Source organism: Monomorium pharaonis, chromosome 5 (assembly GCF_013373865.1).
Source record: "Monomorium pharaonis isolate MP-MQ-018 chromosome 5, ASM1337386v2, whole genome shotgun sequence".
Classification (NCBI taxonomy): Eukaryota; Metazoa; Arthropoda; class Insecta; order Hymenoptera; family Formicidae; genus Monomorium; species Monomorium pharaonis.
This window is the reverse complement of record NC_050471.1, coordinates 21,957,232-21,983,453: the sequence shown is the minus strand read 5'-3', so window position 1 is coordinate 21,983,453 and position 26,222 is coordinate 21,957,232. Positions and strand designations below refer to the sequence as shown.

The 26,222-nt window shown below is 34.9% G+C and overlaps 3 protein-coding genes across 4 annotated transcripts in view; all 3 read left to right on the top strand.

Annotated features, from left to right (window-relative positions):
- LOC105833651 (neuroligin-4, Y-linked) overlaps positions 1-16,365 on the top strand; it is a 217,941-nt gene extending 201,576 nt beyond the window's left edge. For both annotated transcript variants that reach the window (XM_036287401.1, XM_036287400.1), the window contains exons 11-14: positions 7,831-8,164; positions 11,913-12,176; positions 12,408-12,573; positions 13,132-16,365. In XM_036287401.1, the coding sequence (XP_036143294.1) occupies positions 7,831-8,164; positions 11,913-12,176; positions 12,408-12,573; positions 13,132-13,281 (914 nt within the window). In that variant the 3' untranslated portion in view covers positions 13,282-16,365. The remainder of the gene's footprint in view (positions 1-7,830; positions 8,165-11,912; positions 12,177-12,407; positions 12,574-13,131) is intronic.
- A 2,849-nt stretch (positions 16,366-19,214) lies between these two features.
- On the top strand, positions 19,215-20,078 carry LOC105828556. Its single transcript, XM_012666930.1, has one exon. It carries the CDS (start codon positions 19,215-19,217, stop codon positions 20,076-20,078), a length of 864 nt encoding a protein of 287 aa, XP_012522384.1.
- Positions 20,079-20,744: 666 nt separating this feature from the next.
- LOC105828555 lies at positions 20,745-23,393 on the top strand. Its single transcript, XM_036287517.1, has 4 exons — positions 20,745-21,519; positions 21,609-21,884; positions 22,250-22,547; positions 23,165-23,393. Exons 1-4 carry the CDS (start codon positions 20,745-20,747, stop codon positions 23,391-23,393), a joined length of 1,578 nt encoding a protein of 525 aa, XP_036143410.1.
- Positions 23,394-26,222: the final 2,829 nt, after the last annotated feature.

The following is a 26,222-nucleotide window of genomic DNA, read 5'->3' as shown; positions in this document are numbered from 1 at the left end:
GTGGTGCTTCTTTTTAAAATTGGGAAAAAATAAGCCAATTCAGCAATTCTGACCTTGGATTTGAATTCAGCAAGTGATCAACATACATAAGGATTAATTAGTTTGATCCGCCAAACCAACCACTTGTTTGTATGCCTGTGTGATTATCAACTTATTAACTATTGCGAAAATTGCAAAATGGTAAAGAACTTTTCTGTTTAGTTTAATGCGACCTATCTTTTTATAAAAATTGCATAAATCTTTACCAAACACCCTGTATATAAAAATTGCCTGTATGTATATGTGACCACAAACTACTCCGTCATTTGTGGTCCGATCTTCTTGTAACTATAGTCTCAAAATTTTTCAAATTTTATGGGGATGGCTACCATGGGTTTGGATTTTCTATATACAGGGTGTTTCATAAATGTTAAGCAAAACTTTTAGAATAAATGGTTTTCCTTTTTTCAAAAACCGAATCCATGGCAGCCATTCCCGTAAAATTTGAAAAATTTTGAGCCAAGTTGCAAGAGGATCGGATCACAAATGATGGAGTAGTTCGCGGTCATACAGACAAACAGACAACCGTACTTATATATATGCTTATAACTTATGAAATACCCTGTATATAGAAAATCCGAACCCATGGCAGCCATCCCCGTAAAATTTGAAAAATTTTGAGCCAAGTTGCAAGAGGATCGGATCACAAATGATGGAGTAGTTCGCGGTCATACAAACAGACAACCGTACTTATACATATCCTGATCACTTATGAAACACCCTGTATATAGAAAATTCGATCCCCTGACAGCCATCCTCGTATGAAGACTAGTTGCAAGTGAATAAGTCCACAAATGTCTTTGTAGTTTGCGGTCATACAGACATACTTACATTCTTACTTTTTTATATACATAAATTTGATAATAAATGTGTTTAAATTTTATAATTAATATTTTTAAAAATTTGTATTTCAACTTGTAATTAATATTTTTTTAAATTTGTATTTCAACTACATTGTATTACACTTTGCAACTTTGTGATACTTTTTTCAGAAAAATTGGATTTTAGCAATTTTTATGTGGCTGATAACTGTGTGGTTTTTTAAAATTTTTATAATCTAAATCATCCACTTATGGATTCATTCACACGCGTGAACATTTTTCGACCAGATTTATAAATTAATCTATTTAGAGACAGTCTAATAAATCCGTTTTTTGAACCAGATTTTTAAATTTTGAAAAATATGGAGACCAGCAATGCCTTGGGAGTCCCATACTACCCGGCCGGACGGTTTTCCAGTCGGATGTGCGTAAACACATTTCCCCTACCCTCGCAAAAAAATACGTGGGAGCCCGCGCGAAGCAAAAAGCTGATATTTTAATAATCAGATACGCGAGTTAAAATTTATTTTTTGAAAATTATTAGACAACACATGTGAATGTGTTGACTAGATATAATTTCGATGTTATTACTTTTTATTATTCTTTAATTTACCTAGTATCCTTTTTCTGGTCGCAATTAATAACAATAATTGCTTAGTACAAAATTAAAAAAAAAAACATCTGTTGACATGAACATGAAGATTGGCAGGTACATTAAGGTGAATGTAGAACGATCTAAGGATTTGAGGTGTAATCCCGACTAATTGAATAGCAATTAGCAGCGACGTCGTGCAGAATCCACCTCGTCGACCCTTCAACGCCCTTCGTCATTCCAATTTGCGTTCTCACAGCTTCTCGCGCCGTTCTCGCTGCTTACTCTTCGACCTCGACGTCTCACGTAGTAACCCTTCGTCAAGGGCACTGACGTAGTCTGAAAACGGATATGAAGACGGAATTTGAATAACATGTTTACGCGATGCCCGTCGTCTTCGAGCTAATGGCCTCCCTCGACTTCTGAAGTCCCCAGCAAATTTCGCATTTCGAGTAATAGAAGCGGAAAATATTCTTGCATAGAGGAAACTTAACGATGAAGCCGCGTTTCGGTATTTACTAACGAGAAATGATGAAGATTGCAGCACGCTATTTCTGCGTACGTCAAACATAACATACATCACAGTAATATAAAATCATAGTGATATAATATGCTAAAATTTAATAAACTTGTGATTATATATTTTTGTTATTTAAATAGACTTTATTTTTATAGTTTTTCTGTGTCAGACCTATTTTACCAATGTTAAAGAACTTTCAAGTATTCAAATATTGTCTTACTGCTTTCGAGCAATTTTACTATGTATGAAAACAGAGAGGAAAATTACGTTGTGAAATAAGCGCCAACATAATTCAACATTCTTCACCAACGTTCTTTAATAGTGTCATAAACAATGAAAAAACGTTATAGCCGAAATCTGAAGCTGATACTTTCAACATGTGTTAAATAACGAGGATATCTGCTCTCAGTAGGAACCGTCAGCAGGATATAGGAAAGATTTTCTTGGAAGACGAGGCTCGCATGTGCAGGAAATGGGATTCCTTGTCGACGACAGAAGCGTGATCGGTGTATCGAATTTGGTGGTAGCCTCCGATTACAAGGATGCGAACGTGCTTGTCGCAAAGTTTCGCCAACGAAGAGAGAATAGAAGAGCAGGAGAGAATGAATGTGGTCGAAGAAAGTTGAGGAGAATGGCATAAAGAAAAAAAGGGGTAGGAATGAGAGGATAGGAAAATACGTCATGGCGTTAACGGATCGCTTAATGGATTAGGAGGAAGTAAACATCGTCAAAGAGAAGAAATTAACGAGTTGGACCGATAATCCTTTCTATTCTCTCTCCTCTTCCAATTGCTCCCGATTTCATCAAATATTCGGATTTTCTGTGTCGAGTATTTGCGCCCGATGAAAATAATTTTCCAATGATTTCGCCGATGGTAGTTTTAACAAGAACGAAAGTTTGTTCTAATCGGTTAAATGTGAAATTAAATCGGCAGAAACGAGAAATTTTTATTCTATCTGCGTACGCGAATTTGGAAAAGAGACAAAGTTTTAAATCTTTATAAAACGTGAAGTACTCTTTTAAAATAGATAAAATACTCAGAAAGAGAATTCACACATTTAAAAGACCCAAAAGAAAAGAGTTTAAAAGATTAAAATTTTATTACTGCATTCATATACTGAATATATAATATAATAATACTTTAATATAAATAAAACTTTAAGAAGTTTTTAGAAAATAATGAGACAATCTGTATTTTTAAAATGTTAAATTAAAAATACATAAATTATTATATAATCGATATTTTATATATATCTCGCTGTATATCTTTGTATCCTTCTGCATTTTTCGTAAATTATAAAGCACAAAAATATCTCAAAATGTCAAAAGCGCAGATAGAGTTTCTCGAACTTTATTAAATTCAAAACACAAAGAAAAATTGTTTTAATAAAATATTACGATCAATGTGAGACTCCGCCAACTTTTTCCAAGACAAGCTTCTTCGAGGTCGAGTCGGAAATAGCGACAACTTTATTCGTTTGACCGTCCATCTAGCATATAATAAAGTATACGGCAAAGCGCTCGGGTGTCGATCGTAAAATAATCATCGCCCGCGGGCAGCGGTTATGTATCTGGCAAAGGTATCGTCATTTTCTCAGAGAATTTTGTGGAACAAATGAGAATGGTGGTGTGTAAGAAGGGAAGGAAGTATCCCTATGTGGGTACAGATAACCGCAGCAGATAGCGGAAGATAAGTCGTGTAAAAGGTACAGAGAATCTGCAACGATACGATGAGAAGGAAGGGAGAGGTTGAGAGAGGAAGAAGAGAGAGGTGAGCGATAGGGAAGCTCCATGAGGGAAATATAGCGGAAGGGGTGACGCTAGTACCATGAGAGATAGCGTAGGAGACGTAGGAGGTCGCTGAAAAAGATCGAGAGACAAATCTACCTCGCGTAGGGGGTCCGCCGGAGACGAGGCGGGTTGAAAAATAGTCGCGAAAGAATTTCTTATTAGATTGAAAATTGAAATAAACTCGCAGTGACGTTGGTTGCATCGATTCTCGAGGCTTCTACTGTACCTCGATCACACGAATCGGGTCACTGGAGGACAGATATCCTGGCCAGGATAGCTCTTAAGGACGTGACGCGCATTACAATATACGTTATTTTTACTAACATACTTTCAACAATTTTATTATTTATATATTACATATATTATACATACTAGGTTAAATCCTGGAATTTAAAGAATATTAAGTTAAATCTTGCATTGAAAGAAATAAGATGCTTCAAATTCTAAACGTCTAAAATATTGGAAACAAACATGTAAGCATTATTAATTTCAAGAATTTGACAAAGTAATTGATCAACCATCATCTTTTAGCATTTAGAAGAGTAAAACTTGAAGAGAAGAGAATAATTTTAAACTTCTAAAAAATAGAAACTTTAAATTAATAATGAGTTAAAATATAACCAGACAATGACAAAGAAAACACTTTGGTTATAAATGTTTAAGTTAAAAAAAATCCATACAAATTATTGATCTTAAACTTAATAAGTATTATAAAATTTATATATCATTAAAATGTCGGTAAAAATAATTAAAGATATAAAAAATCAATATATGTATATAAAATATAAATAATAGAAATAGTATTAGCTTTTGATATAAGATTGAATATAATACAAATTGATATTCAGATAAGTCTGTACATAAGTCGCTTATTGAGCTAAATATAATGTGATATATTCGTGTGATAAAAAGTCTTTATTGAAAAATACTTTTCCAATATCGACAGATGCTGTTATGAAAAAAATTTACGGAAGATTATCGGAAATATTACAGAAAACTTTATATACTATTTACATTTTTAAGAAAAAAACACACGTCTCTGCTGTTATTTATAATAATATACTGTTATTATAATAATATACTGTTATTATAATAATATACTGTTAACTATTATTTATATTACGAAAGACTTCTATACATACAGCATAATTCACAAAATATATATTGTTAAATTTCTTATTTGTTTATTGACTGATGCTGTGATTTTATCATTTATAATTTATATAATTCTTAATAATAGCAAAAGGTTTGAAAGGAAGAAACAAGCAGAAAGCCAATATTTTAATACGAATATGAATAATATGCATAACATATGTACCTAATCAAACACTGCACAAACGATTATCTGAATGGATGTGAGCGATAGCCATTATTCCTGGGCATTAAATCATAATGTGCATGTATAATCAGTGTGGTATTTCTCCCGTTGAAATCACGGATCTGTGTTTGCCAATTTCGGAAGGAAGGAAGGGATAAAGGCACACGAATTACTGGATAGCGATTAGTTCGACATCAACGATTTGTGCGCGATTCTTCGTGCGTTACGAATGCGTCCTTTCTAGTTAAAAAGCTACATATTCTTTTTTTGCAATATTTTCTGCTGCTTTTTTTTATTAAATTGCATAAAAATTCGTTTACTTTTTTATATTCAACAGTTTTATATAACAGATTCATAACAACTTTTTTGATAATTTTATCTATCGCATAGAATTCGATAGTCTTTCTTAATTAAATAGATTGGAGTATAAAATTGATACATTATAAAAAGTAATAACATACATATTTTTTAATCTCTTATTGCTTAATTAAAAAATTAATATTAATCAGGAGAATTAATAAATTTTGAATGCATTGAATTATCAATAAAAGAAGACTTAAAAAATTTTAAAAAAAAAACTGATGTATAGACATACATTCTCTAGTGCAAATAAAAAATTTAATATTATTTATAATGTTAAAATATTTATGATATTATAAATAAAATTCCGAGTTTTATTATTTTTTAATAATACTGTAATAAAAGTGACAATTCTGTGTTTAAATCTTTTATGTACTCAAAGTTGTTACATTTTATCTCATATTTCTTAACATATATTATAACATAAATAAAGTTATATTTTTTATAATAAAATAAAAATTTTAGTTTAAACAAATTACTTACTGCAATATTAAACGTTGTTTCGTTTTTCAATCCTACATCACTAATTTTTGACAAAAATCGAGTTTGTTCGTTTGCAAAATTTAAAATATTTTAAAAGATTTGTTAACAATTAAGTCGTTTAATTGTAACTGATATTTTGCGAACGAGTAATAACTATATTCGCGTAGATCCCCATAGTGTATATCTTCTCTTGCAAGCTAACTAACTATAATACTAATCGGATTTCCGGAATGAAATCTCTATGCAGAATTTCTGTCTCAGAATTGCAATTTGGTACAAATGCCCACATATACCATTACTGAACATCAAATATCTAAAACTATAATTCTCCTCATAAATCAGTCGTTACATTCTATATATGAGGGTAATGATGCAAGAAAATGATTGAGCAAATTCTGCTTTTCCGTTCATCTGTAGAATACCACTTATATTTCCGTTCTGTAATCGAACCAGTCGCATGATACTGCACACGTAGCGACATCGTATCCTTTTCAAAGCATCCACGAATATTAAACGAGCTGCCGCGAAGCGTAAATCAAAGCAGGCTCCTTTGAGGACTCCTGCCCGCGATTCGGCGCGCTCCAAAGAGTTTTGCGTCTCTTATGGTGATACAGCGATGGCAAAACAAGCGCTGGCTAAAATCAGCGAAATAGACGCATAAGCAAATAAACTGTATATGAGATCTCAACTCAGTAAACCAACGATATTCCTTTGGCTGTTTGCAAACGCAAAAGTGAACTTTACTGAAATCGAACCCTAACATAAGGATTTATTAAGTTTACCGGCAATTTGTCAAAAAGTGGAATAACTATATATATATATATATATATATATATATATATATATATATAAATTAAGACGGAATTATTTGAGATCCAGTATATTGAAACTCTTTCCGAAACTGAAAATCTATATCTTGAAGACAGTCGGTAAAATCGTCTTATTAAATTTTGGGGGGAAAGTATCTCTTTTCGATCTGCAGCTATATAAAATAGAATTCAGCAACATCGAGCTAGTTATATGCCCGTTGCATTGTAACAAGATCAACCGTGAACCTAGAGCTGCAGCTGCATCCAAGCCATCGGAAATAGATTATCGTGCAAAACTGGAGACTGCGCAGGATTACTTGGAATGCGATATGCAGCTTATCACTAATATGCCATTTCTCTCATTGCCATTATGTTTCTTCATGTATATATTTTGCAACATACATATATTTACAACAATGTAATTTGTATAATAGATAAAATAGATGCATTAAGTTATAATAAATATAAAACTTTTAAATTATATATAAATGTATATATATTTTTATATTATTTAATTTAAAAGTTATTCTTATAGTACAATTTACATTTTATGATTTATAAATACAATATTTATTATAGTCTACACTGAAAAGTTTTAGTGAAATTTTAATCACATGTTTAGCTAATATAACCAAGTATTAATACAATTATTAAATTTTACTAAATATTTGGTTAATCAAACATAATAATGATACATAACAGGTTGCTAAACGGTTACTAAATATTACTAAATATTTGGTTATATTAGCTAAACATTTAATTGAAATTATTTTAAATAAACACAGTTTAATCATTATTATCTAATTGTAAGCTTCATTATTATACTAAATACTTTTTCGAGTGTACTTGTGTTTTACATTTTACATTTTTAATACATTTCAATTAAATTTTGACGGTATACAAGAAATTTTTGTTTTACATATTTCTGTTTTTGTTTGAATAAAGGTTTTCTCCGAAAAATCACACACACACACACACACACACACACACACACACACACACACACACACACACACACACACACACACACACACACACACACACAAACACACAAACACACATTTATTTATGTATATCATGAATGTTTGTTGTTACAGGGATGAAACCAAAAATGAAGAATCATTATAGAGCGCATCAGCTATCGGTCTGGTTGCGCCTTGTCCCAGAACTTCATCGTGCTGGAATGGAAGATGTCGATTCCAGACACAACTTGTTCCGTGGCCATAGCGACCCTAGTTTATACGACGGCTTCGTGAGACCAGATCCTCTCAGCAGGATCAGTGAAGAGTTCAAGAGGAAGAACCTTAGCACAGATCCACCAACCACGACGGATTATAGCATCACGACATGCGTCAGCCTTATTCCGGGCACCAATCTTCAAAACGTCCATAATGCCAGCACTGACACTTTAGCCAGCTTGGACGCTGCTGGGTAATTATCCCAATTCGTAATGATGTAAAAATTATTTCTTCAAATTTATTTTGGAGTATTTTTATTTAATTTGTCGACGATGCAACTAGTTTTTTATTTATTTATTTATTTATTCTGTTATATATAGAAATATCACGCATTTATAAAGAATATGAGGACAGATCGTGCTATAAATGACATAGATAACATTTTTACTTCTACCAACAAAATTTAAATTTGTTTTAATAACTCTAATATATTTTCCTAAACACCTGTAACATGAAAGCATTTCTATCAGAATATTAGAAAAATCGAAAACTTACGTCGTTTCCTATGAAAAAATGATTTAGATATAGTTATATATATGACGTTATATATAATTATATATAATTATATCCAAATTTATATAATTATATATATTTATATATAGACTCCATTGTCCTTGTTTTTTCATATATGAAACCATATATGACTTTATGTGACTATATATATGTATCTATATATGATCACTCAACTTCAATAGATACAATGAGATATGACCAGATATTATTAGGTATAATCACATTATAAAGCATTTGCAGTTCTTCAGATATAACTCGGTATGAACAATGGAGTCTATATATAAATATATATAAATATATATAACTAGAACACTGCATTGCGCGCGCCATTTAGCCTTTTTATATTGAACATTGCACTTATTCTTCTTATGTATTTATATTCAGTTTATATGTAAATAATTTTATTCTCAAATGTTTTTTATTTATTCTTATTTCTTCTCTCTAAAATTCTCTTTCTCATTCGTTGTGTCTCCTTCTAATTACTTGCCAAACGTAACCTCTTGCTCTATATTTTCATGTTATTCAATATTACTCTCACACACTTTATTATATTTAATCCCCTTCTTTATCTCACGCTCTCTCACTTTCTCTCTCTCTCTCTCTCTCTCTCTCTCTCTCTCTCTCTCTCTCTCTCTCTCTCACTCTTTCTCTCTCTCTAAACACAAATTATTATATTTTCATGTTTTTCAATATTAAGCTCACACACATTACTTTCATACTTAATCCCCTTCTTTATCTCTCACGCTCTCTCACTCTCCCCCTCCCTCCCACCCTCTCTCTCTCTTCTCTCTCTCTCTCTCTCTCTCTATAAACACATTAATATAATTATTAATTATATTATATTTTCATATTGTTCAATATTACTCTTACACACTTTACCTTTTCACTTAATCTCCTTCTTTATCTCTTACGCTCTCTCACTCTCCTCCCTCCCTCACACACACACACACACACACACACACACACACACACACACACACACACACACACACACACACACACACACACACACACACACACACACACACACACACACACACACACACACACACACACTCTACGCTTTTCTTTTTTTTTTTTTAATAAAAATCATTTTGTGTCAAAAATGTAAAATATGCGAGCTGTTAAAAGTTTAAAAAATATGTTAAAAGAAATATATATTATTTATTTAAAAACTACCTGTTATTTTTCTTTATTTTTTCTTTCTCGCGCTCTCTTTTTCAAACTCTTTATCTATCTATCTCTTTCCGATCAAACTTCTTTCTTTCTGAAAGATATATTTTTTAGAATAAAATTTTAAATTAAATTAAAAATTATAATACATTTTCACATTGTTTCTAATTTCAAACTTTCTCTATTATCAGTCAATGTAAACTATCTCTTCCCTATCCTACTAAAGAATACAGAAAGATTATTACGCAAAATGTCAAATTTTTAGATACTTAATATTATATCTTATTATTATAGCACCTTCTACCTCTCACACTCAAACTCTCACACTAATCTCTTTTTCTTTCACTATCAAATTTCTTTCGTTTCACAAATATGGGAACTGGCTCTCTTTTTCTTTCTCAATCAAATTGAGATTTTTAATATAAAATTTTAAATATTAAGAAAACATTTATATATAATATATTTTAGGTATTATTTTAATGTGAAATGTTTAATAAAATTATAAATTTTACATTAAAATAATAAATTTAACATTAATAAATTGTAAATTTTTATGTTTTCATGTATTTATTATTACCTGATATATATCCATATTTTTTCTCTTTTAAACTCTTTATCACTCAGTTCGTTCTTACATACGGCAAAAGTCGCTGAATCTCCTTCTAAAATCTAATCTCGCGTAATCTCTCTCTTTTTATTAAATTAAAATTATTAAATAAATTAAAAAGTATTTTATATTTTCATGTTTTTATTAGCTGATATATATGCATATTTATTCTTACTAAAACTCTCTTTCACATACAGTCCGTTCAAATTTCGAATCTCCTGGAATTTCTCTCCGACACTCTTTTCTAACGACTAAAACTATTAATGATAAAATAAACTACGAAATAATTCATAATTTATATAAATTAAATGATCAATTAACTCAATTAACAGAAAACTGAATTATAAAAAAAAGGGTATCGGACATGATATTGGACAATAAATGTTAAGTCATAAAAATGTAATGTTATATTACCTAAAATAATTTTTTCTAATTTTTTCTCACAAAAACTGAGTTTCTGTCACTGTCCATTTCTTCTCTCAAAAAAAGTCACAGTAACACTTTCTAAATTCTGAGCTCCGGTTCTTACGAAAAAAGACACAGTGACACCATCTAAATTCTAGGCTAGCGCAATCTCTCTCTTTCTCTCTCTGTGTCTCAGAGTCTCAATGTCTCAGAGATTCTCTGTTTCTCAAACAAAAATAAAAACTGTCAAATACGAAGAACTGTCAAAAGTTTAACAGCAGACGACAGTGTGAAGCGAGTCACACAGCACGAACTTGACAACCAGCAACCAATCAATATCGTGGAAAAGCGGTGACAAAATAAATAACACCCTTTTTTCAAAAGTAGATTATATTTGCTGGTATATATAAATCATATATAATTATATAAATTTGTATATAATTATATATATATATGTATATGACGTCATATATGATTATATCTAAACCATTTTTTCATGGGTTTTTATTAGTTGTTATGTGGAATAATGGAAACAGAGTATGAAAGGTTTTGTTAATATAATTTATTATTTATTTAATAATACATACTTTGCACATTATATTTACAAAAAAAAAATATTATTTTTTAGTATTCCTAATACAATTGTGTCAACAGAAATAGTACTTTTTAACAGTGTAATAACAGAACTGTATTATGATTGCAAATCCAGAATATATCGTAGCTGTTGAAAAAATTCTTCTTCTCCTTATTTCTTTCCAACATGCTTAAAGAATTTAGTAAAACTGAGTGCCGTTAACAGCGTAAACTAAAGTGTACTCTGCTCTTTAACTCGCTTCAAATCTATCGGTAGTTCGTAACGTATCGCTGTATATGTTCCGGCAGTAAAACTTTGCTGATGCAAAAATACCATGAGACGAAACGTTATTTCGTAACCACAATTTCGCGAGAATATTTTAGGATCATAAACATTGCATTATATTCTTTACATGTTAAATGAATAGCTGTGTTTTAAACGTTTGAAATTTTGTAACCACCATGCTACACCATAGTTCTTGAAATAAAATACTTGTTACAAATTTAAACACGAAATTATAATTTCTCTTATACTTAAATGAATTATCGTAAAGAAAAGGAAATTAACATTTAATATACCTCTCAAGTTTTAACTTTTTTGCAACAAATAAAGTATGTTGGAATTTTTTTAGTATTGAAGTATTGATTAAGAAATTTTTTATACTTGCAGATACGCGGCGTATTCTACAGCTTTGAGCGTAACAATCGCAATTGGCTGCAGTCTGCTGATCTTAAATGTCCTGATATTCGCTGGTGTCTATTATCAAAGGGATAAAACGCGGCTTGAAGTGAAGAGCCTTCAGCAGCAACAGATGTTAAATCAACAATGCGGTCCCCGCGGTTTCACCGAACTGAAACAACCACCGCCTCCGCATTCCCATTATGCTGGTGGAGGCCAAGTAATTGTCGACGTCGAGAATGAAATGTTAAGGAGGTATCAAAATGTCATTAACTGTCTTATTTATTTGCTACTTAACACTGATTACTATTAATCATTAAAATTGAAAAACCCTAGAAGAAGATCAATTATTTTATAATTCACACCATGAAGAAAAAAAAAAAAAAAATTTACTACCATAGAAATTTCTGTAATTTTTAATTGCAATAATACTAGATAATGTGTTGCACTATAATCATGCTTATCATTTTATTTCTATAATTACAGGAATGTAATGAAGGGTCCTTCTAACGATTCCAGCATTCCTTTTCAAGGCCAAGGTACTCATACACTGCCTCATCAACATCATTACCAAAAACAGCACCAGACACAGCATGCCACTCTTCCTCGTCATACTACTTCAGTCATACAAGACATCAATACGCAAACTCAAGTAAGTAATTTTATAAAATTATTTCTGTATTGCAATAGAAAAATAATTATACAAAAATGTGCACATATGCAATATATAAGTTAAATTGTCGTAATAATTATTATCCTGACATTTCTCTGTTAAGTAAAAATTTTGAAACTACAATGATAAAGATGTAATTTAATTTTTGAGAAAAATAAAGGTTACATACATGAAAATTAATAGCTTCTCAGCAGATTTGCAATATTTTCTTTAATAAAGCACAGTACGAAGTCTGTAAAACATTTTGAGCTTGAAGACTTAGTCTGAATAAGTTGTAATAATGTATAATCGAAATTGTGATCATAATTAATGTACGAGACGCCATTATTGTTCTGCATACATTACACCAGACTTCTTTAATAAGATTACAAATCGTGTTGTACTCTAAAAGCACAATATAATTTTTTATCTGGAAATAAATAATAATGTTTATAAATATTTCAATCTAAATGAAAGACTTAATTTTATTAATGTTTTCTTTGAATTAGTTAATTTTTTTATAAAATTAGTTTCTAAAATTGATTTTCTCTTTTTCAGGGTCCTCCAAACGGATCCATCCATTTAACGGTTCCACGGGCTCCTCCGCCGCCTAGAGCGAAGAGTCCGCCAGAGAATCAGCCTCTTTTGCAAAGCGCAACAGTTTCTAGTCGTGTGTCGCAGGCGACGATGAGCGAGATGCGAGTGTGATGCTTAGACCCCCCTCCGAAGCCAGTCGTCCCAGATGTCCTCACGGCGTCGACCTTACTCTAGGCAGTTGGTCGCAGACCTGTTGAAGTAGCTTTGGATGGCTACTAACATTTCGACGGGTCGACACAGGATGTCCCAGGGAACGTGAGCTCCGGACGAACGGAGGGGGGTGCTGGAGAGAGTGGTTCCTCATAGCTGAGGGATGGTCGAGCCAAAATTGTCTATCGGGTCTATCGAATATAAAAGAGAATCGAAATGCGCTCTTATGAATTTAGAAAGGCGGAATTTGCATTTTAAGCTGAGAAAATACAAATTAAAATATAAATTAAAAAATATGTAAATTTAAGAGAAGATTTCTTATTATAAGTATCTTAAAACTTAAAGATATAAGGCTTACACAATGCATTTCTGCAAGACAGTGGAGACTTGAAATTCTTTTATAAAGAAATTATGATTTTATGTAACCAAAATAATTGGTTAATAAAAACACAGTTTACAATTTAATATAATGACGTAAAATGTATAAAAGGTTTTTAAAAAAATATCTCACAATAATTAATTAATAATGATTAATTTAACATTATAAACAAACCAGTACAAATGGACAGCGCCTTGCTTGAAATTCTTTAATATTCGATAGACGTTGGTAAAGATTTATGGAAACATATAAAAAGAATGATGGCAAATCAAGCGATCATCCTGGATCAATCGAAATTTCAATCAAATTTTATGTAAAGGAATCAAAACAACGTATTCCTCTAATTAGTCGTTAATGAAGAATCTCTAGTCGTTAAAGGATATGAGAAAAGTGGTGGACGGCTCAACATGAATTGACGGCTATGAAGATGTAAAAAAGAAATACTCTAGCCACTACAGTGTTAGATGTTCCTTGTACATAACATGAATTTATATATACCATAAAGACGCCAAAGTTTGCTACTTTCTAAGAAAAATATTCGCATCATGCGTATCATTTATATCATTTTGTTTTTCGGTTGGTGTGTTGATATCCACGCGTGACATCATGTTGTTGTAATGTAGGAGAATGAATGTAGAAAAAATGTTCAAGAGCATAACGAGGGACTTGTTCATCGATGAGAGTGGAGTGAATTTTTGAAATTTTCAATCTTTAAATCTTTTTAAATCTAAAATTCTTCTCTTACGAAAAATATTATGTACATACGTTTCATTATACATCTATGGAATTTTCTTTCAAATACTTCATTTATTTATCAATTTCTGTAACTACTTAATCATACACGAATTAGGACTAATATGAAAGGGAATCGTCGATGCAAGCGATATCGCTCGTTATCATTGCTCCAGTTAATACGATTGCCATGCAGGTGGCTCAATTGCGAACGTATGTATTGCACATGTGAATTATGATACACGATACGCACATAGCATGATCTTCGTACCCTCTCTGTGTATGCGTATCTACACATGCATATGTGTTTTATATATTATAAAGAGATCGAATAATTTTAAGTCATTATCATGAATGTTTCTAATTTTCTTTATTTTTTTCAACACATCTCTTTGTATACCAAATATGAACTACTACGGAACAACGTAAGCATTATCTTCGTCTTTTATACTTCCTGTAAATTCGTAAAACTTTGACAAGATGCTAAATCTCGTTAAATAATGTATTTTACATTCAGACGTGTCACTCATAACGTAAATCGATTTCCTTCGAAACTGTTACCTTTCTCGCAAAACACCACAAAACGATTCGATGTATTTAACCATGTGGTATGGATCCTTCAAAGTTCAACTTCCATCGGATACATGGTATGTGATTATCTTTTTTTTTGTATAAATATATACATATATATAGGTGTATATAAAAATAAAGACTAACGTAAAACTATTATACATAATACACTGCCACAAGACTACAAAAATTAATATGGAAAGCTCACACACATACGAACTGCAATTCTTTTCATATTTCATAAAATAATAAATTTCTAAAATAAATTTATCTATTTATTTAAAAATACTGAACAAAGTATATGTGTATTTGTGCAATAGACTCCAAAGTTAATTTATATTAAAATAAAATTTTCATTTAACTGCTTTATTTAACTAATTTTTTTCTTTACACAAAATTAATTTATTGTTTAAAAATAAAAATTTTAAAAACGTTTAACGTTTTAAGTCTTTAAATTGGAAGAATAAAAAAGAATAAAAAAAAAACAATAAAATTGGAATGTTATCAAAATTTTTGCAAAGAACCATATATTGATAACTCAATAGAGGAAAGTCAAAGTTTTGTACATATGCACCTTTGCGAAACATGAAAAATAAAGGCTGCATTTTACTTGCTTTTTAAGCAAAACGAGACGATCGCGGCCACAAAGTGGCTTAGTTAGCTCCTAAAATCCTTGAATCTTTGGGTCCTCATAATCAAAGGATCTTACCGTCCTAGAAGGATCTTATACTTTTGTATTGAACTAACTCGAGTTCGTAGAGCGGAAAGATCCCAAATTGGCTGCAAAAACACCTGCTCATAAAACCTTGGTGAAGGAAGAATGTAAAAATATTATGGAGCCGCGCGTGATGTCTGACAAGAAATAATGGCGAAACGATTAAGGTGCGTTCGTGATTGGAAAAATAAAATCAAAGTAAAAAACGACGCCATATCGCCGAACATAAATTTTAGAATCACTCGCAAACGTAAAATAAATATTGTGGGCGTTGTACGATATCATCATCAAGTACGGGACAATCCGAATATATTAAAGATTAAGAAACAAAGGTGGTAATAATAGGTAAAAGTGAACGGAAGAAAAATTAGGGCGAGAAAGAAAATGAAAAGAGAAAAATATGTCGGACAGTTAAGCAGATGTTTAAGAAATTTAAATAACATATTATATATAATATACACATATTATACATTGTAATAAATTATTATATGACGGATATTATTATATTTATGTGAGACCTTTAGCTCTCTCTGGCCTCGCGCTCTCCTAGAACGATACCTCGATTATACTTTCCGGCCGAGGGCGAGGCTACCTGTTATGTTTAACGTTTTGTTGTCAAATTGTAAATACATAACGATATACATGGAAATGTCGTTTGCTGATTACATCCAACATCCTTGGTCCTTTTTATTCTCTATTTTATCTATACATGTAGTATGCATTTTCTGATTTCTAAAAATTATCGTAGAATATCATTGAAATAAGAGTAAAGAATTTTTTTTAATTTTAGGAGTTTAGAGAGTCAGATTGTTGAAAATCTTTAATTTTTATGACGAATTTAATAGATATACAAAAGTATAGTTTTAACACTTCTAAAAATATACATATAGATAAAGCCTCTTCTATTTATTTTCCAAAATTAAAATTTACAATGATATGCAGAGGTAAGGTTATAATATATAAATTTAATATATGTATATACTGCCCGTTTTCCAATATCACATTAATCTATATCATATATAAATCAATCTCTAATTAAATTTATAATTAATCTAATCTAATTTAATTAATTAATCTAATCTAATCTAATCTAATCTTGTTTGGATTATCGACCAATCAATTTCATATATTAGTACTGACTATAGGCGTCGTCGTCGCTAACAAGAGTTCGAGACGAAATTCGTATGCGAAAGGCGCGAGTCGATTTGGAGCTACGGAAGTGGCAACACATATTGTTAAATATATATTCGAATAAAGTTGAAACTACGCACAAGTTATCTTTGAGCAATTAATTTAGTGTTGTGCTTGTCTGAGTTATTAAAAAAAAATCGATTTAACATCAACAAACGAACATATGGTCCTTCGAGTCGGATTACAGCCGGAAATTAGTCCGTTAACTCCTTAGTTTCAAGTCGGCTCTAAATGCGAGATCTTACAGAATTATTGAGAAAGAGCGATTTTACAATCATCAACGGCCAGTCGTCTTCAAAAAACGTTAAAGTGACCATGATCTGATTTGCTCCGGAGAGCGGAAGACACGAGGCATGCACGGCGCGGCACACGGCGTGAACGCGTGATCATCACGAGGCTCGAAACTCCAAACACGCAGCCAGAACTGGAGTATACGTATATTATATTCATCATATTCATCATTTTATTACTTATTATCAATTATTTATTGTATTGACCATTTATTATCATATTTGAATTTTGCGTGAAACGTACAACATGCGAAGAAAAATAAGCGGAAATTAAAACATGACTTTACGTTGTCGTTCATCGAATGCGCGATATCGTACAGTTAATTTCGTCGAATGCGAAAATACGAGATTGGCTTGAGCACGTTAATTGCGAATAATTAGCTCGGTGTTAAGCTTGAATTCGAACGAGTCTTGGCATACATAGCCGATCGCCTAGTCAGTCATTTTTAACATTATTAATTAATATAATATTGCAGCCGGTGGTCAACGAATGCATCACTGAGTCTGAATATAACGTATGATACAAACAAATTACAATATAAAATTCGCTTTTGTTTTCACTACACGAAAAGTGAAGGACGTCACTAGACGTACTTGAATTTATCATTGCTCACATAGTAAATATTATTCGGAAGGTGTTGATACCGCATGTTGTTTCACGTTAAGCAAGCGTGTGCACAGCGATTTGAGTCACATTCCAACGAAGCACGGCGGATAAAGGCCGATATACGATCATTCGTTTATGAATTATTATAGCTTTTCCTCGAGCCTGTGCCTTAGGGAGTTGTTATAGGCAGGAAAAAACAAGTGATTTTAATATTTGACTTTATAAGACAGCGCTTACTAACAGAGACGTTCTCAGAATCCGAATACGTTTTTGAGGATCGTACCTTCTATCACCGCAGTCCTCGAGCATCTGTCCCCGAAAATCGCCACGTCCCACGCAAGGGCTCGTCCAATTTGCTAACGCAATATCCCCTCTCTCGGCTCACACACACTCTCAAGCCTGACGGTGTTTTTAGGCGTGGAGGAGGGGCTTTCGGTCAATTTTCTCGACTTTTCTACCCTTCCTTCGGTTTTGTGAGTCGCGCCGCCGATGTCTCTGTAGCCTGAACGGCCCCGGGTTCCCCCCTTGGGGTCCCCGTGCACGCTTTCGACCTTCACCACCGAGTTTATTAAACCCACGAGGTCGTTGATTGCAAAAATGGCTTGACGGTCACGAGTCCATGCGACTCGTGCCAAGAGACATCGGACAGCTTCCTTGTCAATCATCAAAAATGTCTTTTGAAACCGTGAACACTGTCCCTTCTTCACGCCTTTACAATGCATTGCTTCTCACAGCTCTCCCGCATTCACCATCCAATCGTTCTCTCGTAACGCATCTATATTAACAATAAGTTAACTATTCTATTCCGTACACACGCTACGTACATACGTCAATTAAATCCACGATTTAATTAACGCAACACGCTTACAACCAAGGAAAACTATTATTTACAAACAAAAAAATAATCTAACAAAGGAAATCACTCACTCAAATAATATGTTTCTTACTCTAATACAAACAAAATAAATCTAATTCTAATTAACCTAATTATCTTATATTTCGAACCAATTTCTCCCGTAACAGGAGTCGTGTTGCGTTACGTCCTTCCTCGCTTTATCTCCACTTTATAAGACACCTATACAACCACCCGTTCTTATCCAACATTTCATAAAGCTGGACGTAACAATACGTTTCCAGTAATATTTGGAGGAATTTGATGCCCAAATACATGACGTACGCGCACTAGAGGCGCGATTGGATACAATTAAACCTACTTGGAAGGAATTTGACGACATTCAATTTAGAATAGAGAGATTAGATACAGAGGTGCAAGCAACAGAGCGTGTCAATTTCGAGGAGACATACATGCGGCTAGTAGGACGCGCGACAAGTATAATTTGACGGTGAGAAACGCCGGCACAATTGCAGGGAATAGCGCCGCCGATACAAGTTGGCACCCCCAATCTAGACATGATCAACCCTCAAGTCAAATTACCCATTATGTATCTGCCCACATTTGACGGTAGTTATGATAAATGGTTTAATTTTCACGATACATTTCAGGCATTAGTGGATAACAATTCGGAACTTAGCAAAATTCAAAAATTTTATTATCTGTGTTCCGCACTTCGAGACACAGCTATAGACGTAATACAATCCCTTGAGGTTTCAGCTGAAAACTATGCCACCGCATGGAGTTTATTAAGGCGACAATTTGATAATCGACAACATTTAATATCTAACCATATTCAATCATTACTCGATCTGTCAGTGTTACAGCGAGAATCAGGTACGTTAATCCGTAAATTAGTAGACGATATTCAAAAACACGTGCACGCGTTGCGAACTATGAAGGCGGATAGATGGGATGTTATTGTTGTACATTTGCTTAATTTAAAATTAGACAAGGTTACGCAGCGCAAATGGAGAGTCGAAAAAAGAAAACGCGACGACGTTACATTGGACGATTTTATCACATTTTTGGAGAACCAAGCAACAATTGTAAATACCGATGATTTTAATAAACCAAAGTTAACCAATTTTTCGAATATAAAACGCGATAGAACATCGCGCACAGGTCGCGGGATGGAATCTGCAGCGACCTACGTGGGCACGAATCAAACCAAGTGTCCGGGTTGCGAGGGTTTCCATCGTCTATATCAATGTCATAAATTTCAGGCGATGTCTGCGTCGCAACGCGTGACCGAAGTCAATCGACTTAAGCTATGTCCGATTTGTTTGCGAGATCATTCTGGTCGGGAGTGTACTTGGAAGGGTTGTAGACTGTGCGGTGGACGTCACAATACGTATTTGCACATGGAATCGGCCCCGTAGGTGGCCGCATTTCTTACATGTAATGAAGATCGGCATACCAACACGGCAGTGGTCGCAGCGTCTCAGCATCGAGGAGAGAAGTGTCTGTCGCCGCGCTTACGTTTGACCACCGTGCCGCAACAACGCGTTCTTTTGCCAACCGCAGTAGTATTGATCAAGGATAAGTTCGGGCGTTATCGGGAATGTCGCGCATTGCTGGATTCGGGCTCGCAATCACATCTGATAACGACTTTGTGAACGGCTTCAGCTTGACCGACGATCAATTAGCGTGGGCATTCAAGGAATTGGTAGTCACACCTCTGGTATTGCTGGACGGGCTAGTACGATAATCAAATCCAGAATAAATGGATATCAAACCCAAATGACACTTTATGTCATCAATAGGATTGCTGATCGGTTGCCCGACGTTACATTGGATGCATCAAGAGTGAAGATACAGGAGACATTGGCGTTGGCCGACCCCGGATATTACATTTCTCGTCCAATCGACATTCTTATCGGCGCATCGATATTTTGGGACCTGCTATGTGCTGGTCAAGTGAAAGTAGCGCGCAATCAGCCTATCATGCAGAAAACTCAATTGGGATGGATAATATCGGGAGAGTTGCCCGACGATGGTCGGGCATTACGTGTTTAGTCATGATCAGTTAGTTGTTGTCAGACCAGATGGAGAAGTTCTGGAAAATTGAAGAGTGTCATGACGACCATCTCATGACCGAGGAGGAACAAGCATGTGAAAGGGATTTCGTAAAAAATACGCAATTTTTAGACCATGGACGCTGTCAAGTACACCTGCCATTTAAACGAAATCCTAACGAACTAGGAGAATCATATTCAATGGCACTTCGGCGACTTCATGCAATAGAAAAGAAATTTTCCAGGAATCCTTCGTTGCGAAATCACACTCAGGTTCTACAGGAATACGAGTCCATGGGTCACATGATAGAAATTAGCAATCATAATGATTCATTCAACCAGGTCCATTATCTCCCGCATCACGCTGTCTGCAAGCAGTCTAGCACTACTATCAAATTAAGAGTAGTGTTTGATGCCAGCTGCAAGACTTCAACAGCGCTCTCGTTGAATGACATTTTGAGAGTAGGTCCTACTATTCAATCAAACCTATTTGCAATACTCATACGATTTAGACAACATCAATACGTAATTGCGGCTGACATTCGACAAATGTATCGTCAGGTGAAAGTTGTGGAAGAGCACCAAGATCTACAACAAATAATATGGCGAGAAGATCCAGCAGAACTTGTTAAGATTTTTAAGTTGAGAATCGTGACGTATGGCCTCGCGGCTTCTTCATTTCTGGCGATCAGGTGTCTACATCATATTGCACTTGATAAGAAAGACGAATTTCCTGAAGCTAGTCAAATTATCAGGCGAGACTTCTACGTCGACGACTTGTTGACGGGTGCCGATACAGTGGAACGTTTGCAACGCATTAAGGATCAGGTGTCGATCGTTCTTCAATCGGCTTCAATCGCCATAAGTGGCGATCGAGCGTAACGGCATTAACAGATGAAAACGAACAGGGCGGCAAGCAACTCATACCACAAACTGATGAACAAGTAAAAACATTGGGCATAGTGTGGAATCCCCGAACTGACCATTTACATTACGACTCGGAATGGACCGTGGATTCTGACAGGGTTACAAAGCGCGGGATTCTGTTGGTCATCTCTCGGATATTCGATCACTTGGGTCTAGCGTCGCTAATCATCATTGGAGCAAAAATCATGCTGGAGTTGTGGCAATTGAAAATCGGTTGGGACAAAGCGGTTCCACTAAACCTTCGTACGCAGTGGTTGCAATATGCGAAACAACTACCGCACATTCAGGAAATCAAGATACTTCGCACAGTAATCATAAATAATCTGATACAAATCGAGATGCACGGATTTTGTGATGCCTCCAAACGAGCATACGGACCATGTATATATATATAGTCTCAAAGAATGGCTTGGGCAATTGCTCAGCTCGGTTGCTGTGTGCGAAATCTAAAGTTGCACCCTTGAAGAAGATATCATTGCCACGATTGGAATTTTGCGGCACTCTGCTATTGGTTAGGCTACATCAGAAAACCATTGAAGCACTGACGACAAATATCGATGCACATTATTATTGGTGCAACTCAACTATTACTTTAGCATAAATTGCAGGATCACCGGCGCAGTGGAAGACCTTTGTAGCAAACCGCGTGGCTGAAATCCAAGAATTGTCCCAAAACGGAACATGGAGATACGTGATGTCCAAGGATAATGCGGCGGATATTGTCTCAAGGGGTCTTGCTCCCAAACAATTATTATACTCAATGTGGTGGCATGGCCCGGACTGGCTGACACAGACAAGAGAGATGCACTTCGCTGCCGAACCACAACCGATAATGGAAATCCCCGAGAGCAAGAGGAGCGCGCAAACCTTTGCCCTTACGATGAATCAATTTAAATTATTTGACAGGTATTCTTCTCTGATCAGATTGATCAAATTTTGCCTATTGTCTTCGATTTGTACTGTTACGTCCGGTGGACTTAACGTTTTTCTTCTCGTTGTCCTTGTAAAGATAATAATTAAGTAAGAGAAATCGTATTCTAACGGTCGCCGAGAGCAAGAGATGTTTGCAGAGGATCGCTCTATCGTCACGCACAAGTTCGTGAGATATAGCGACAATTTAAAATTTTATTGTTTGAGGAATAATAAATACATCAAACAAATGCATAGTTCCCCATCTGTAAGCTATTTTGAGAGCGACCGTTAGATATAATTTAATTCTGTCGGGAAGTCTGGGGCAATGTCAAGTCTAGAATAAAAAAAAAAAAGAGAATAAATAATAACTTTATTACCGAACGTTACTCTGACAATGCCCTGGATCGGTACCCGACGCTAAGCAAAGAAAAAGGGAAATATTGAAACTCAATAAAAATTAAAATCTTCAAACAAGGAACCGCCGGAAACTATAAAAATTTATTATTCACAGCAAAAACGCTGTCCGCGCTCAATCAATAAAAGTATATTCTCACTAAAATCCTACAGGAAGACATAAAGACCCCTTTTTTTTGCTTGCTTGTTTGTTTAAGCGACCTAAAGATAAGAGGAGTAAAAATTATAAACATCCCTCTCCTACACTCAAAACCAAAACCAAATCGGGCGGAGACGAGAAGAGATGAGCCAATAGCTGATCATCTCTACAAAATAATAATTTCGCGAGTTCCCAGTAGACAAGCTCCAAATTTGATGGTTTTGAAAGGGCCCACCAATCCAAGAATGCCACCGCCTACACCTCAACCCTTCCCTTCGGAAAATTGAGTATAAAATCGCGATCCCAAAGACCGCGAGCAGCTTTTTCCGCTTTTTATTCGTGACCGAGTTCGAGTCTAAAAATTCCGTGAGTTCACGATTTTTCACGATTGCTCGAGTGCGAGTCGGGACAAACATTGAAGTGTCGAACATAAAAAAAAAAAAACCGCAAGTGAAGTGAGTGCACTGGTGTACTTCCGTAGGTTATTACTTTCCACCAGCCTAGGGTCCTGATGGACTGACTTGTTCCGGCCGAGAACCGCCCGAGTATCCAGAAACCGGCATTTCGGATTACGTTCCCCCAGAGGAAACATTTCAACAAGTAGTAAGTTTCTAGACATAAATTTTTACTAAATCCCGATTTTCGTTATATAAAGTCAAACTTAAAATTGTAGTGGACAATAGTTTCTTCCACCGCAATCGGTCGAACTTAAAAAGAAAACGGAGACGGGCGATCAGGCGGGCTCGCGCTTATCCGGACCCTACCACCCTCACTTCGCGTTCAGAGGGCTGTTCATCTGCGACGAGAAACGGAGAGTTCGACCCGGCCCTTCGAGAGTCCGACCGGCTAACCCGGTGCGCGGATTCAGAGACGGTCATTCGAGAGTCCGACCGAGCGTTCCGGTGCGCGGATTCAGAGCCTGTTGCTCGAGAGTCCGGCCGGGAGTTCCGGTGCGCGGATTCAGAGGCCGTCGCTCGAGAGTCCGACCGACAGTTCCGGTGCGCGGATTCAGAGGCGGTCATCGTCCAAACATCCGAAAATAGCGTCCACAACACTCATAATTTCGCCACGGTCTCGGATTATAGCAATAAGCAATTTTCTTCACCTCCTCCTCCCTCACCTCACTATTCCCCTATCAGTTCTCCCGAACCAGAGGAGGTTCCTCCGCCACCCTCACCCACACCATCCCTTGAGTTTATAGCTGAATTCCCCCTCCTACCTCCCCGTCCCAGGTATTACTATTACGACGGCACCCAAACTTCCTTGTTAGAAATTTTAGAGCAGTTCCCTCTCAAATTAGATCCTTTTCTCCACCTTTTCCGAGACCTTACAATCAATCCGGAAGCAATTGATCCGGAAGTCCTTCTAGACATACTACCCGCCCTCGCTCCTAACGATCTTATTTTAGTATTTACACCTTACTTTTTCGATCCTGTTGCTATCCCCGCCGATTTTTTTTATAACTTCTTTCCCCCTTCATACGCTACAGTAGAAGAATTACAATGACATACAAATGTCCTCCCGATTTAGGAAAGAAAAGATAATCGTATTAGCTTTTAGCCGACTTTAATAATGATTTTGTAATTATAATATCTAAATTATTATATTTAATTTTCAATTATGTTAGCCGATCTTTTGAATTATTATTATTATTATATTTAATTTTCAATTATGTTAGCCGATCTTTCGAATTATTTTAGCCGATTTATACACAATTATTATTATGTATGTTGCCCTATTCATTCAAATTATTAATCTGTCACCTTTTTCATTATTTAATATTAAATTTCTTATTTATAATTATGTCAATCAGCATTAAAATTATTTTCATATTCATACAAATCCACCCAATATTATACCGGCAGAATTAATAGTATTTGTTTTATAAAACATGACTTCAGCGCTAATTCGAATGTACTAAAACGTCAAATAAATTCTTTATATGTAGTTTTAAATAATTTTCATTAACTATTTAATTTCAAAAACCACCCCCGGATCTCCACTCCCTGATCAAAGATTGCACCAGGTCCGGTACCGAGTTAAAGTGATTTAATTCACTGACTCAAAACTTGGACCACGAGCGCATGACACAGAAACAGGGTTATAACGGGCTTGAAAGGGCACGCTGACCCATATTCTGCGTTGTAAAAAGTGCGTTCGACCCAAGGTACCTACCCTCTCTTATTGTGTGCCTACGGAAATTCTATAAGTTGTTGCGTTCTTCCTTGCCTTACCTTCGTACCCGAAACAGATTAAATTTCTTAAGGCTGGACGTAACAGTACATAATGTTAGAGAAAAACAAAACTCGCGAAAGGGTGCGCTTACGCTGGACGAGCGTGATCGGGCATTGCGTTACCTCATCAAACAAATGTAACAAGAATGTTTTGGTCGCGAATTGACTGATCTACAAGTTAGAGGTGAGTGTCACCGTTCAAGTAAGCTATATCCGTTGAGGGTGTTTTTGGATAGAAACCAGATTATTCGCGTAGGAAGCAGATTGACAAACTCCGAAATATCATATGCGCAGAAACACCCAATTGTACTGCCTTCTAAGCACAAATTAACCGAGCTTATAGTTCGTCGCAAGCATTATCGTTTATTACATGCCGGACCGCAGCTGTTGTTGGCTACCATTCGTAATACTTATTGGCCTATTGCGGGCAGGAGTACAGTCGGACGGGTGCTCAGACACTGTGTCATATGTTTTCGAAATAAACCTCGGTCATATGAGCAATTGATGGGCGAACTTCCAAGAGATCGCGTTACCGTTGCGAGACCATTCATGAGATGCGGGATAGATTATGCGGGACCATTTAGTATCAGAATGGGACGGAATAGAACAAGTAAGGCTTATCTTTGTTCATTTGTATGTTTTGTTACAAAAGCTGTACATTTGGAAGTACCCACAGATTTGTCAACGGCGGCCTTTCTGAACGTGTTTCGTCGATTCATAGCCCTCCGGGGTATTCCATCAGATATATATTCCGATAACGGTACAAATTTTCACGGGGCTTACACCGAAATAAAGAAAATAAAGGATTTGGTGACTAGTGTTACGTCCGGTGGACTTAACGTTTTTCTTCTCGTTGTCCTTGTAAAAAAACAATTAAGTAAG

Coding starts and splice junctions, on each gene's coding strand:
- LOC105828556 (XM_012666930.1), top strand. CDS start 19,215: ATGATCAACCCTCAAGTCAAATTACCCATTATGTATCTGCCCACATTT.
- LOC105828555 (XM_036287517.1), top strand. CDS start 20,745: ATGGAGAAGTTCTGGAAAATTGAAGAGTGTCATGACGACCATCTCATG. Junction 21,520..21,608: donor GGGTGCCGATACAGTGGAAC/GTTTGCAACGCA, acceptor CGGCATTAACAG/ATGAAAACGAACAGGGCGGC. Junction 21,885..22,249: donor AGCGGTTCCACTAAACCTTC/GTACGCAGTGGT, acceptor CATAAATTGCAG/GATCACCGGCGCAGTGGAAG.